The sequence below is a fragment of the Cervus elaphus genome, chromosome 15 (assembly GCF_910594005.1).
Source record: "Cervus elaphus chromosome 15, mCerEla1.1, whole genome shotgun sequence".
NCBI classification, from domain to species: Eukaryota; Metazoa; Chordata; class Mammalia; order Artiodactyla; family Cervidae; genus Cervus; species Cervus elaphus.
This window is the reverse complement of record NC_057829.1, coordinates 85,457,867-85,472,115: the sequence shown is the minus strand read 5'-3', so window position 1 is coordinate 85,472,115 and position 14,249 is coordinate 85,457,867. Positions and strand designations below refer to the sequence as shown.

General features: G+C 49.7%; 2 protein-coding genes across 3 annotated transcripts in view; one reads left to right on the top strand and one right to left on the bottom strand.

The window, feature by feature from the left end:
- CPXM2 (carboxypeptidase X, M14 family member 2) overlaps window positions 1-7,391 on the top strand; it is a 134,860-nt gene extending 127,469 nt beyond the window's left edge. For both annotated transcript variants that reach the window (XM_043926315.1, XM_043926314.1), the window contains 2 exons: window positions 495-594; window positions 6,045-7,391. In XM_043926315.1, the coding sequence (XP_043782250.1) occupies window positions 495-594; window positions 6,045-6,298 (354 nt within the window). In that variant the 3' untranslated portion in view covers window positions 6,299-7,391. The remainder of the gene's footprint in view (window positions 1-494; window positions 595-6,044) is intronic.
- Window positions 1-14,249, bottom strand: part of GPR26 (G protein-coupled receptor 26) — a 103,610-nt gene that overhangs the window by 21,899 nt on the left and 67,462 nt on the right. The gene's annotated exons all lie outside the window — the stretch shown is intronic.

Here is a 14,249-nt window from a genome sequence, read left to right as displayed (position 1 = left end):
GAAGTGATGGTATGTCACCTTGGATCTTCAGATGGGGAAACCCAATCAGTGTGTATCACATGACGTGCTCATCAACAGGAGGGCCCTGGGGACTGAACTGTACGTTACAGGAGCCTCTTTGAGTCTTTCCTCTCCTGTTTGATTCTTAGAGTCAATTTTGTAAGTCTGTAGAGTCCAGGAAAGTCAAAATAAATGTGCCTGTAAAAATTAAGTTCCATTTTTATGGGTTGTGTTTTTTAATGAACCATCTCAGATCCTCATATTTTCTCAACCTCTGGAACATTTTAACTCCGGTGGAAGACTTTCCAGTAGATGGACCTGAAAGGGATACAGAAATTTGCATACCAAATCCACACAGAGTTGGGGAGCTTTTGAGCCAGATGCGGCTCTGAGGGGGTTCTGGGCAGCCCTGGGCTGGTGGTAGGTTTATAGCCCCGTTCGCTGTGCCAGATGGTCTGTGAGCTCCTCTGTTTCCCTTCATGTTCACCGAGTAGGTCCATCGGGGCATCAAAGGCCTGGTGAGGGATTTGCACGGAAAAGGAATTCCAAATGCTGTTATCTCCGTGGAAGGCGTTAACCATGACATCCGAACAGGTAACTGCGAGTGTCTATGAACTGTTTCTCGGGAGGAAATACCCAGGTTCTTGAAGTGTTTGGCTTGCGTTAGAACCACAAGGTGAGGTCCGGAAACTTCATGCTCTGGTCTACCTTATCCTCTTTCCTCTAACTTTCCGTGGGAGACCCTATAAGCCAGGTGTTCAGCCTATGCTTTCTGCCTTCTCTCTGTCCCTCATTCAGGTGGAAGCCAGATGCTCAGAGAGGCTGGAGGACCCACTGAAGGTTCAGGAGGCGGGTGGGGCTTGGGTTGAGGTGTGTGAGCAGCTGCGTGCTGTGTCCCCACTGGTTCCAGAGCTCCCGAGCTGGTGGGAGGGCAGCCTGCAGACACCGGGCACCTGCCCACCAGCTGCCTTCTTCTCTGCTGATCAGAAAGTGAGGTGAAAACACGCCCAGGCTTTCCCTTGGGCCCCAGAACTCCCATCACCTGGGATGGCACTTGATATGTTCAGGGGGAAATGTGAAACAGAGACCTTGATTTTTGATGGACGATGTTGGCGCCATGAAGCAATGACAAATGCACGTAGCAGAGAATTGCTTGGATGCCTAAGTCAGATTGTCAGCAAGAGTTCTGCTGGAGATGGCGTGCCCACAGGCATGTTCAAACTGACACGCGGACGTTTTCGTAGGGGTTGGGGTGACTTTAGAGGGCGCTGAGTCTGCGAGGCCAACGCTTTGCTGTCAGCGGCAATGAGCAGGGCACTGGGTCCTGCATTGGCTTCCCGTGGTTGCCATGACAAAGGACCACAAATGGTGAGGCTTTAAAGAAACAAAAGTGTATTCTGTCTCTGTTATGGAGGCCAGGAGTCTGCAGTCCTGGTGTCTGTGGGGCTGATTCCCTGGAGCCCCGGGAGGGTCCTCCCTTGGCTCTTCCAGCTCCTGGTAGCTTTGGGTCCTCCTGCGCTTCCTTGGCTGTGTCACTCCAGTCTCTGCCTCCGTTTCCTCCTGGCTCCTCCTCTTCTGTCTCTTCTGAGGACACATCGTTGGATTTAGGACCTACTCATGTAATCCAGGCTGATCTCATCCCAAGAGCCTGAATTACATCTGCAAAAACCCCTTTTCCAAATGAGATCAATTCGCAGGTCCTGGGTAGTAGGATGTGGGCCACTGGGGGGTTAGGGGGTGTGGCGGCATCACTGGACCCAGGGCAGGTCCTGCCTAGGTGTAGGGAACGGACGCACCATCAGCAAGAGGAAGGAAATCATGCTTGTCATAAAAAAAAGACTTCTTCAATCGCAAACACCCTTGAACAAGGGGAGATGAGACGTGACACGGACTTGGCCTGACCTGAGCCTGGTGGTCTGAGAGCTTACCCTGCGCCCAGGCAGCCAGCCACCCTGGTCATGACGTGGGGTTTCCCAGACACACAGGGAGAGGCTGAACGGGCACGGAGCCAGGGTTTGAGATTCTCCATGGCATGCCCTTCCCTTGTCCACGCTGTTCCTCCCGAAGGAGAGAAGGGGCCTTTTCCCCACTAGCTGCTCACACGCGTGGAGACACTGTCCTCCCCGAAACGATCCCGTTTGACCTGCGGGGAAGCAGAGGCTCTGGACGGGGAGGGGCTGGGATTCGGTACATGTAAAGAGTGTCACCCTGGCCCAGGTGTTCTTCGATGCCAGGCTGCCTGCTCACGTGCCTGACAGAGAAGGGCAATTATCGTGCCAATGGGTGACACGCATCTGAAATGCCATGAAGCAGTGGACTACGGAGTGATGCCCTGAATCACCGTCTCTCAAGGCAGTTAACCTGTTTCTTCACGCAGCCGTTACTTCCCGAGCATCGCACCACTTGTCCCCCAGCATCTTACAGCTACTGACCATGAGGCTGCACACTGGGCCGCATGGCGCGTGGTCCATAGGAGCCCCACTGAGCTGAACTGAACTGAACCGAGCCCCACATAGACAGGCACACACTGATCCATCCAGTCATTCACTTACTCATTCCTTCATTCCACAGATGCAGATTGTGAACGTGTCATGGGCCAGACAGGCAAGGGACGGGTAATCCTTATGGATCAAATGGGCTGCCTGATCTGGTTCTGCCCAGAACTTGTATTTTAAACATTATTAATGGGCTCCTATAAAAGACTGATTCGTTAAAGAGCATGGAACAATCCTTGGACCATTAGCACCTTGTAGGCAATGTGAGAAAAGGAGAGTTCTAAACAGACTGGGAGATAAAACGCCCGCGGGGCCCCACAGGACAGCAGAGAAAACTCTGCTTGATGAGCTCGGAATTTCAAGCCCTTGTCATCAAGGAGAGTTTTGATGAGCTAATGGGAAACTCAGCTCGCCTTCCATTTACTCCCCCAAAGTAATCTCCTAGCACCTTCTCATTACAGAGGAATCCCGTGTGTCACGGACGGTTCCTCATTCTGTTAGTTTCAGGGTCCTCCCGTGCTCCACATAAGCTCTGAATCTGCCTTGATTTCTGTCTGAGGCTTATGTGATCTGACAAGTTTTATTCCAGGAGGGATTTTGCATAAAATAAGCAGGCGTATGAAATGGAATTCCACAGGCAGTGAAGTTGGTAAGGATGCTTTTTAAATGCATGTAAATGTGCTGCCCCACACCTGGCTCAGATTGCCACGTGACTGTCTTTTGTTCGGGTGACACTAACCCAACCTGCTAATGAATGGCCCTCCGTTAGGACCCGGTTTCCATCCACCCATGCCGGGCAGTGCCAGCTGGGTGCCAGCCTCCCCATGCAGCCCCGCAGAATGCTGCCCCCAAACACATACCTGGCAGGGCACCATGATAGAAAGGCTGGCACACCAAAGACAGGGGGGTTGAGGAGGGTGTGAGAGGGAGCCTTCTGCTGTTGCTGGGAGAAAAAGAATCACAAAGCCATCTTATAAATCTGAATTAGTAGTGCTGACAAGCATGTATTCTTTATGGATTTCTTTCACTCCTCTGGCCCCCTGAGCACCTCCCTTGGTGAGAACTTGGGCTGCCCCTTCCCGGGGGGTTTTCAAACTGACCTCCCGTGTGTCCTCGAGGTGGACACTCCCACTGAGAGGTCTCACCTCCAGGGGCCTCCATCAGGGTAGGCAGCTGTTGGCAGGTGGCCGGTTCCTGACCTTAACTAATCCACCCCTGCGTTTGTGGGGAGAAAGTACCCGCAGTAGTTGAGACGTAAGATGTTGAACTTCTCGCAGGAGTAGGACATTTGGGTTCATGTTTGTGTGACTGTTTGTCTGCTTCCTGCTCAATCCAGCTGGCATGCTTGGAGGAGGCACTGTTGAAACCCAGGGTTGAGTGGGAAAGAGGAAGCACAGGCCTTATGGAGCCCAGGGCTCAGCGCGTGGCCGGGACGGGACAAGGGGGCTGCTCACACTCGGGGCACGAGGTCTGGAGGAGCAGAGGCGCCCCCGGAAGGTGTGCCTGGGAGCTGAGGGTTTGGAGGAATGTCTCAGGGGATGCCTGCCCTGCCCAGGAGGTTGGGGTCATCTGATTAACTAGACAAAGATAGCAGGATGCGGCTCTTGGTCTCTGAAAAACCATGAAGTGAAATTTTATGTAGTTGAGAACCTTGCATTTTCACTGGAGAAGGATGCAGGTGCTGAGAAAGACAGGGAGATGCCCGCCTGTGTTATGTGCCCGGGGCTGTCATGTTGAGGCCTGTTTACCAGGTAGCGGACTCTGTGAACGTGTGGCAAACAACTGCCTGCGTATTTCATTTTTCACAACATCTTGTGCTTTTGTGAGCTCACTGCATGCATTGCATGGGCCGTCTCAGATAAATAAGAGATTTGTGATGTCAGTTTAAACGTGGTGCTTCAAAGTGTTATGTGTGTGTGTGTGTGTAAGATACATATTCTCGTCCATCCATTAGAGGACTTCTGGACTCGTTCAGATGAGTAAGCCTTGCCCAGGCCTACATAGCACTTGATCAAATCCGGCCTTTTCTCTTTAGACCAGACAGGACAGATTGTCATAAGAGAGAAAACAAACCTGGCCCTGGAAGACCAGCTGATCACTAGTGGTGTGACCTTGTGTAGATGTGACACTTCCCTGGGCGTCCAGTTACCCCTGTAGAAACAGAGATTGCCGCACAACTTACCACGGAGCTTGACTTGGCCGGTCCGATGGATTAGCGCTTGTCTCATCCTTCTGTGCGCTGCGTCGGAATTGACATTTCCTTTTTGGTCCGTCTAGTCAAGGCTATGGCTTTTCCAGTAGTCATGTATGGATGTGAGAGTTGGACCATAAAGAGAGCTGAACACCAAAGAATTGATGCTTTTGAACTGTGGTGTTGGAGAAGACTCTTGAGAGTCTCTTGGACTGCAGGGAGATCCAACCAGTCCATCCTAAAAGAAATCAGTCCTGGGTGTTCATTGGAAGGACTGATGCTGAAGCTGAAGCTCCAATACTTTGGCCACCCAATACAAAGAACTGACTCACTGGAAAATACCCTGATGCTGGGAAAGATTGAAGGCAGGAGGAGAAGGGGCTGACAGAGGGTGAGATGGTTGGATGGCAACACCAACTCGATGGACATGAGTTTGAGCAGGCTCTGGGAGATGGTGATGGACAGGGAAGCCTGGCGTGCTGCAGTCCATGGGGTCGCAAAGAGTAAGACACGACTGAGCAACTGAACTGAACTGAACTTTCTATCTCAAAGCCTCCTTAATGTCAGGGATCCTAGTGATCTCAGCAGGTGTGGGTCCTCTGGGAAGGAGTGTCCTTGGCCTCAGACCCTGCTTTATTCAGCAAGAATCTAGCCTTGAACTGAGGATGGACATGGGTCCAGTTAGATCCCTGTTGAATGCCTGATCAATGGTATCACTGAGGGAGGGTGGGGAGGAGGCAGGGGACACTGCTGCAATGTGTACCTGCCCCTGAAGCTCCAGTTTTTCATGGAAGACCATGGAATGAGGTGGAGACATCTGGGACCTCCTTCCAGGTCACTTGGCCCAAGTCCTCTGTAGCCTTTTCCTTCTCTTTTTCAGAAGTGAAAAAAAAAAAAAATTAAAAAAAAAAAAAAAAAAGAAGTGAAGAGCCCCACCCTCATACTACTATTCTATATTTATAGCCATGCTAAGGGAAGCCAGGAAACCAGGCCCAGATGGCTTTTCAAGATGGCATTCTGTGGCAAGGGCATACGGTTTAGAAGTTCAAGTTCATAATGAATGGTGTGTATTGTCAGAGAGAAAGGAATGTTAGCGATCATGTCTCCATCTCTGCTCATGCGTATTAACACTGCAGGGAGCCTACACCCCAGTCCCCTTCCTGTTAAAACCATTAAGGTAACGTCCCAAAAGGAAAACATCTCGGCGTCCAAAATGCACTAAGAATTTGCATCTGCCGGGGCTCGAATTCCACACTGCCTGCCTCCAAGTCTCTCCCTCCCAGTCTTGGAATAACAGGGCTGGTTGGTATCTGTGTTAGAAAGGCGCTGCTCTCAATTCTCCTGTTTTCTTTTCACAGCCAGTGATGGGGATTACTGGCGCCTCCTCAACCCTGGAGAGTACGTGGTCACAGCCAAGGCAGACGGTTTCACCTCGTCCACCAAAAACTGCATGGTCGGCTATGACATGGGGGCCACGCAGTGCGACTTCACGCTCAGCAAAACCAACCTGGCCAGGATCAGAGAGATCATGGAGAAGTTCGGAAAGCAGCCCGTCAGCCTGCCAGCCAGGCGGTTGAAGCTGCGGGGGCGGAAGAGACGACAACGTGGGTGACCTCCCAACTCTTGAGTCCTGTCCTGGACCCCTGCAAAGTAAACCACCTTGGTTGTAGCTCCATAGAAGACTCACTCCTTGTTGTTTTCTCTGTAATTCATGAAGGCCTGGGAGTATGTGTGCACTGCAAAGCTGGTCCCCAGTGGGAACTTAGGATAGTTTCTTTGTTCTCATTTATCCAAATAACTTGGGCAAAGCAGCAGAGGAAGGCTGGTAGAGGTGAAATAATTCAACAGGCCAACCTGGGACTTGAGAGAGAGAGAGGGAGGAGCTTGCCTGTTGAGGGTCTCCGGGCTCTACAGGAAAGGAAACGGGTGCTTCTCCTGATTGCGTGACAGTAAGAATTCCCGGTGCATTTGCAGTTTGCGCAGTGAAAATCTCAGCATTCCCAGGGCTCTGCTGTCCCAAATGTTACCAGCTGAGATGCTCACAGGCATTCTAAGAATCCACCCTCTCTGGCCCCAGGACATTCTGAGCTGCTGCAGATGAATCCTGCACTCTGTTGACAATAGAGACATTACCAAGTGAGCATCAGCCTCCCTCTTAATTTAGCTTAGTTCCCCTTTCAACAAAGGATCATGCTCATAAAAGGAGAGAAAGGCTGAAATAATTCAGGAGTGAACGTGGGCAGCAGGCGTGCATTGGGTTGAGTGGTGTGCAGTGGGGCCCACAGAGAACCCCCCCAAACTTCCTGCTGCTTCAGGTGGGGGCTCCCTGAACAGGGACCGAAGGAGGCGCCAGCCTCCCTAAGGAACCAGAGCAGTTAGCCTGGCTCTCTGACCTGCTGGGACTTGAAAAGAGCAAAAGAGGCTGACCGCCAGCCCTCCCTGTTCAGTATAGTCCTCCTTTCCTGGAAACGAGCACTCCTAAGCTGGCCTGACATCACCCTGGCGGTTATTTTTGGTATGTGGGATGCTGGGCCATCCAGATTAGACTCCATTTGATGAAAAGCTCTTAGAATTATCAGGGAGCGTTGGTGTGGGAGGGGTTATTGAATCTCCACGCAAGAGCACAGTTTGTCTCGCTTTTTATTAATGTTGCTGCCTCACTGACCTGGGAAGAAGAGAAAAATAAAGCAAGTGCTGAGATCCTTCTAGTCGTGTGGTTTTCTCGGGTAGACTCGCAGCCACCCAGACGCCGTGCCCCACCTCCTGTCTCTGCACTTGGTCACCCTGGAGAAGGTGCCTGTTCTAGAGGGGCAGCCTGTACCCGGCTCAGGGTCCTAGAGGTGCGGCCAGCTCTGTGTCCCCTGCCTCCTGCCCCGGGGTGGGGATGGGGGCGCCTGTGCTGGGGTGAAGTCATCCTGACACTTGGGACCCACTAAGTAACTCCCGGAGCTGCCAGGGAGCGCCTTCCCAGAAAAGAGTCTCATGTCACTTTTTGAGAATCTACACAAGAGATCGGCAGCCTCATAAAGGATCAGATCATAAATATTTTAGGCTTTGCAGGCCATAAAGTCTCTGTCACAAGTACTCAGCTCTGCTATTCTAGTACAAAAGCAGACTTACACCATACGTAAATCAAGCGGGCGTGGCCGTGTTCCAGTAAAACTTCATTAAAACATGTGGCAGAGACTTCCCTAGCAGTCCAGTAAGGGTAGGACGCTATGCTTTCACGGCAGTGGACCAGGTTCAATCCCTGGTGGGGGAACTAAGATCCTACAAGGAGGCCAAAAATAAAAACATGTTGCGGCTGGGTTTGACCGCAGTCTGGGGCATTGTTAGCTGACCCCTGCTGTTCACTAGAACCCTCTGCGGTGATGGAGATGTCTGATTCTGTGGTACCTAACGCAGCAGCCACTAGCCACACGTGGCCTTTGGGCACTTGAAATGTGACTCATACAACTTGGGGAAAGCATTTCTAGTTACATAATTTGAATGAATTTAACTTTCTGTAGTCATATAGCTATTCACCACGTAGCTCTTCATGAAGCCTGTTGTAGAAAAACCTTCCCCTTGCAGCGTTAGTTGTGACAGGTTGACAATAGAAAGCCCTTGAAATGGTCAACCAGCCCTGCAGTTCGGAAAGATTAGCATTCCAAGGGCAGACGGTGGATCGGCAGGTCCCTGCTGCATCCTGCTGGGAAGCCTGGTCCCTGCACTTGACACCGAGATGACTCATTGCCAGCATCTAGCTCTGTAACCCGTGGGGCTGTGGTTCACCATCTACCGTGTTCAGCAATTCTTGGCCCTCTGCAAGCGTATCTTCAGACTTAGCCCATCCACAGGTGTCCGGTTTGCAGGCTGGAGCTGTGGCTTCCAGGCCTGGCACTGCCCTTTAGTATGTGATCTTGGGCAGGGCAGCCTCTCTATTCTCTCCTCTGCTCCTATGGAGTAAGCCCGTGGGCTTGTGGACTGTGAGGGCCCGTGGGGCTGTGGTGTCCCCTGATCTCTGGGGAGAGGTGACATTCCAGATCCTGATGCTCTGGTCTGTTGGAGCTGCCCCTCTACTCAGCCCCTTTGGTGGGCTCCCCGTTGGCTCCGTAATAATTCAGCAGCTTCTCCTCGCTGAGCCTTCAAGCCCAGACCATATTCCTTCACCTAGTTCCTGGGGCTTCTCTCCAACTGGACTTCTCTCCTGCTTTCCAGCCAGAATTACCCCTCCTGGACCTTGCTGAGAGGTGGCCTTGGGCCTCTGCATCCCTGTCTCTCCCCACAGCTGGAAACCTTCCTGCTCCTCTCAAAGCCGTTTTCAAATGCCACCTCCTACAGGAAGCCTTCCTTACTCTCACAACATGGACGTGTTGGGACAGATCGGCAGGGCCCTCAGGGCCTCTGGTTGTCCAACCCTTTCTACTAGGACTCGTCTCATGGCTGATTTTCCTGGCCATTGTCCCAGAATCTCCCCAAGGGCAAGAATGATGTCATCACCCTGGGTCTCTGCCCCGCATGGCTGGCTCGGCTTCCTCCTCACAGCGCATGCTCAGTAAATACGTGTGGAACTGAACTAGCCTTGTGCATGCGCTGCTTTTTGGTTGTATGTTTTTGGCCACACAGCACAGCATGCAGGGTCTTAGTTCCCCCTCAAGGGATCAGACCCGTGTTACCTGCCCTGGAGGCATGGAGTCTTAACCATTGGACCACCAGGGAAGTCCCTGCACTACTTTGTAAGATTCCCTTAAAGGTTAAGAAGATGTGATTTCAGAAATTGAAAAGTTGTAGCATGGATTTATTCAGTATGTTATTACCTCTTCAAGAGTCTTCACTTTTATAGGTAAGTGTTAAGACTTGACTGAGTAGAAACATGTCTGAAAGATTTGTAGAAGGTTTTGCTTTCCATCTGGACATCTTTCGTTAGAGTAAAATCAACACAAAACATCTGCTTCTGGCAGAAAATCCTCTGTTTATCCTTACTCTCCCACTCAGGGCCCAGGTGACCACTGCAGCCCTGCTGTTTTTAATGTCACCTGTGTTTTTGGTGAAAGGGCATTTAAGGAGCTGCTCAGATCAGGATCCTTCAGGGATCGCATCTCAGTTTCAATGACTTTAACAGGAAACCCTGAGACTTATCCAGTGTTTGTGTAACAAAGACATTAAGAACAACTTTTTTTCCAGTATTTTTTTTACTGAAGTATAGTTGATTTACAATGCTATGTTAATTTCTGCTGTGCAGTAAAGTGATTCAGTTTTATATATATATATGGGCTTCCTTGGTGGCTCAGCTGGTAAAGAGTCTGCCTGCAATGTGGGAGACCTGGGTTTGATCCCTGAGTTGGGAAGATCCCCTGGAGAGGGGAAAGGCTACTCACTCCAGTATTCTGGCCTGGAGAATTGCACGGACTGTATATAGTCCATGTATAGTTGATAAACAATGCTTATGTTAATTTCTGCTGTGCAGTAAAGTGATTCAGTTATATACATACATACATATATATCTATCTATATCTATATATATACATATACATTCTTTTTAAATATTCTTTTCCATTGCGGTTTATCATAGGATAATGAATATAGTTCTCTAGGCTCTACAGTAGGATCTTGTTGTCTATCCATTCTATAAATACAGACTTACATCTATTAATCCCAAATGAACAACTTTAAAGATACAACATTTTGTTAATGTCCAAGTCACAATATAGCATAAAGGATGTTTTAATATTTACGTGCTCTTTGGGTGGCTGGACCAGAAAAGTAGCACAGATTTGCAGGTTCAGAATTGGCTCTGGTGGTCACCGCCCAGCCTGGAGAAGCTCACATCCCCACCCCACTTCGTGTTGACACCCCCATGCCCAATGGGGGAGTCACAGTGGTTGGGGTCTCTGCTACTCACAAAGCCGCACCTAGAAGGACTAACCAGAAAGCTGGCCAGAGACAAGCTCCCCACAGCCAGATTCTGTAGCTGAGCTCTGGGTACCAAGAGCAACCTCTCCTGAGGCTATGGGAGTTCTTCTTCTGTCCATCTATGCCCTGCCACACAGATACAGCTCCAAGTTCCTAGCCAAGACACAAGGTGTCCAGAAAAAATTAGAAAAAAAAAATCAGAGCACTGGAACCTGTGGGATAGAGTCTCCAGTGCTCGCTGGTGTGTGTAGAGGAGAATGATAGGTCTTTAGAGCCAAGGGGCACCTCAAGATGAATGAGGTTTCCCGGGGTGGAAACCATGTGTCCCCTTGCAAGCCAATTCTGATCCATCAGTAAGTAGCTGCTTGGAGCCCTGTGTTGAGAAAGATTCTGCAGCAGAGCCCTGGCTCAGTGAGAAGCGATGCCACAATTGATTAGCTATGTCTGCTCTGGGTCTGGGAAGGGGTGACAGTAATGACGCTCCAGGCTTCCATCCTTAAATAGTCCCGTCCCCCTGGGTTTAGAAATGGAAAAACCGAGGTCCAGGGAGAGGCACAAAGTATCCTGGGCTGTGTGTCAGTTCCCGGTAGAGGCCGGACTCTCGGAGCAACGCCCTCCCCGCCGCCCTCCGGGAACACCCTGATCCTCCCCGCTGCCCTCCAGGAACACCCTGATTCGGTCCCGGAGCAGCCTCAGCCCTGTGCCTCACGGCCTTTCTTAGGAGCAAAGAAAGTGATGGAGTCGGGGTGAGCTTGGGAAATCAGAGGACGGAAGATGGGAACCCTAGTCTGATCAGCTTGTCTGGGAAACCGTTGGGGAGAAGCCAATGGAACGTGCGGCGCAGCCCCGAAGAAGCTGCTGGGCTTGACGCAGGGTGCTCCTTGCCGTGGGAGCGCTCCGTCCACGTCAGAAGGCCTGACAGCTGGATGCTGCCCGCACTCCCGGCCCCGTTTTGATATTCAGTTAGTGATGCTCACTGGGGGTGCGGCTCTGTGTCCTTCGCAGCTTCCTCATCTGCCGGAGGTGAGCATCACCCTGGCGCTCATCACCTTGTCACCTCATCCATCATGAGAACAAACCTGCTGGAGACAGGACGCAGGCTCCACTGACGCTCCTCAGTGCCTTTGTTAGTGGACCCTGTCTGCATCTGGTCCATTGGTCATTATCTGTGGGCGGACCTCTTTCCAGAGCCCCCTTTAAGCCCCTCTCACTCACCTCTGACTCATTTTAGAGCAAAATGTTTAAAAGCATCTTCCTTTGGAGCCAGGAGATCAGGGTTGTACTCCCAGCCGCGCCTCTTACTCTCTGCACAACCTTTGTTAAGTGATAATTACCTCTGTGACTCAGTCTTCTCATCTGTAGAATGTGTATAATAACAGGGTCTCCCTCACATGTCTGTGGTGAGGGTCCACCTTGGGGGGCATTTAGGCTGGCGCCTGGCACACAGCAGGCACTAAGGGGCAGGGCTAAGTCATGCTGAATTGCTTTGGTTGTGTCTGACTCTTTGCAACCCCACGGACTGTAGCCCACCAGGCTCCTCTATCTATGGGATTTTCCAGGCAAGAATATTGGAATGGGTTGCCATTTCTTTCTCCAGGAAAACTTCCTGACCCAGGGATCGAAGTGTCTCTTATGTTTCCTGCATTGGCAGGCAGGTTCTTTACCACTAATGCCACTTAAGAGGCAGAAAAGAAGCTAAGTATTTTTATTCAGGTATTATGTCCCCAGCACCATGCAATATGACTTTTAATCCTAGTCAAGTATAAAGTGTTAATTGCTCAGTCGTGTCTGACTCTGCAACCCCATGGACTGTGTGTGACTCTGTCCATGGGGATTTTCCAGGCAAGAATATGGAGTGGGTTGCCATTTCCTTCTCCTTAATCCTCATAGCTCCACCTAGAGATAAGTATCATTGCTATTCTCCAAATGAGGAAACTGAGGCTGAGGCCTGGAATAAATAAGTATAGCCAGATCATCTACTTTGATTGTTTTTTATTTTTAACAAGTTAATCACTACTATGGAAGCAACCATCTTGATCTACTCCTTAATTTGCTCTGGGAATCTGCGTTAGCAGAGCACTGACAGACGAGCTGAGCTGACGAGACAGACACTCCCAGAGCTACAGAAGCAGATCTGGCCGTGGAGAATACTTACTGCACGGCGTCAGCTTTCAAGGAATTTTCACCGAGAGTTGCAGTTTCCTGTCTGACTCTGCCTCACCTTTCTCTCCAGACATGTGCTCTAGCTGTCAGGCTTCCCAGACGGGGACACAGCAAAGGCCACTGTCCTTCGGGCGTTGTCCCCGTCAAGCTCTGGGAAGTCCAGAGACTCCAGGACATCAGATTCTGGTTTTGTGCCTTCAGCAGTTTCCATCAGAACACACTGCACAGGGCCAGGGGGATTCTTCAGGGCAAGAAGAAAGGGGGAACTTTGAACCCCATGGAGAAAGTTCTGCTGGCACCCCCAGGCCTGTAGAGGAAAGAAAGAGCCCTCCCATGGGTCATGGCCCCTCTTGGAAGGGGGGCAATGAAATAGAGAGGGAAGGGATGGGGCTTTGGGGGAATGGGCTTAAGTGTAATCCTTGCTCTGGCCATCTGAGTGGCACTTAACAAGCTTCCTTATCTCTCTGAGATCTCCCACCGCTTAAAGGGTTTAGTCATCCCTGCTGCTTACAGATACTGTGGAGATTCAATCAATGTTAATGTATCTAAAATGTTTGGAAGTTTCACCATCAAAAAGATCTAGAAACAAAAAAGGACTATTTTTAGAGAAAAGTGAAGCTGCTTTAGGAAACAGTCTGGCGGAATTCTTAAAATGCTCAACACGGAGTTACCATATGATCCAGCAATTCTACTCATAGGTAAATACTCAAGAGAAACGAAAACTTGTCAACATAAAACTTGTGTGGGAACGTTCACAGCAGCATAATTCATAGTAGCTAGAAAGTGGAGACAAGCCAAATGTCCATCAACGGCTAAGTGGATAAATGAAATGTGACCTAGTACTAACAATGGAACATTGTTCAGTCATAAAAGGGCATGAAATACTGATCCATGCTACAACGTGGATGAACTTGGAAAGCATTATGCCAAGTGAAAAAACATTAGTCACGAAAGACCACATGTTGTACGATTTCATTTACATGAACTGTCTGGAATAAGCAAATCCATAAAGACAAAGCGATTAGTGGTTGCCTAGAGCTGCAGGGATCGGGAGGTTGGGTGGAGGTAATGGCTGAGGGGTGTGGAATTTCTTTAGAGGGTTATGAACACGTTTTAAAATTGATCGTGGTAATGACTGCACACACCTGAAAAGTCATCTAATTGCACACTTTAATGAATTGGATGGTATAGATTATATTCAATAAGGCTGTTACAAAAAAAAAAAAAAAAAAGGTCATCCCAGATTAAATAAGAATCATTTTCTCATATGACATTCCAGACAAGACCTTGGTTACATAAGTAATTTTTCCAATTATATCCTAGTAAGAAAGAGACCAGGTTCCTATAAAACCCATGCAAACAACTATAGAGCCATTCAAAATAGGGAGACTCAGTAAGTTTCTGAATTCCGCTGTTAAAAAATAAAGCAAATAAAATTCACTTTGTAAGTTTATCCTTCATTAGCTCCTCCATATCCTGGAATAAGCTGACACTGACAGGTTGCT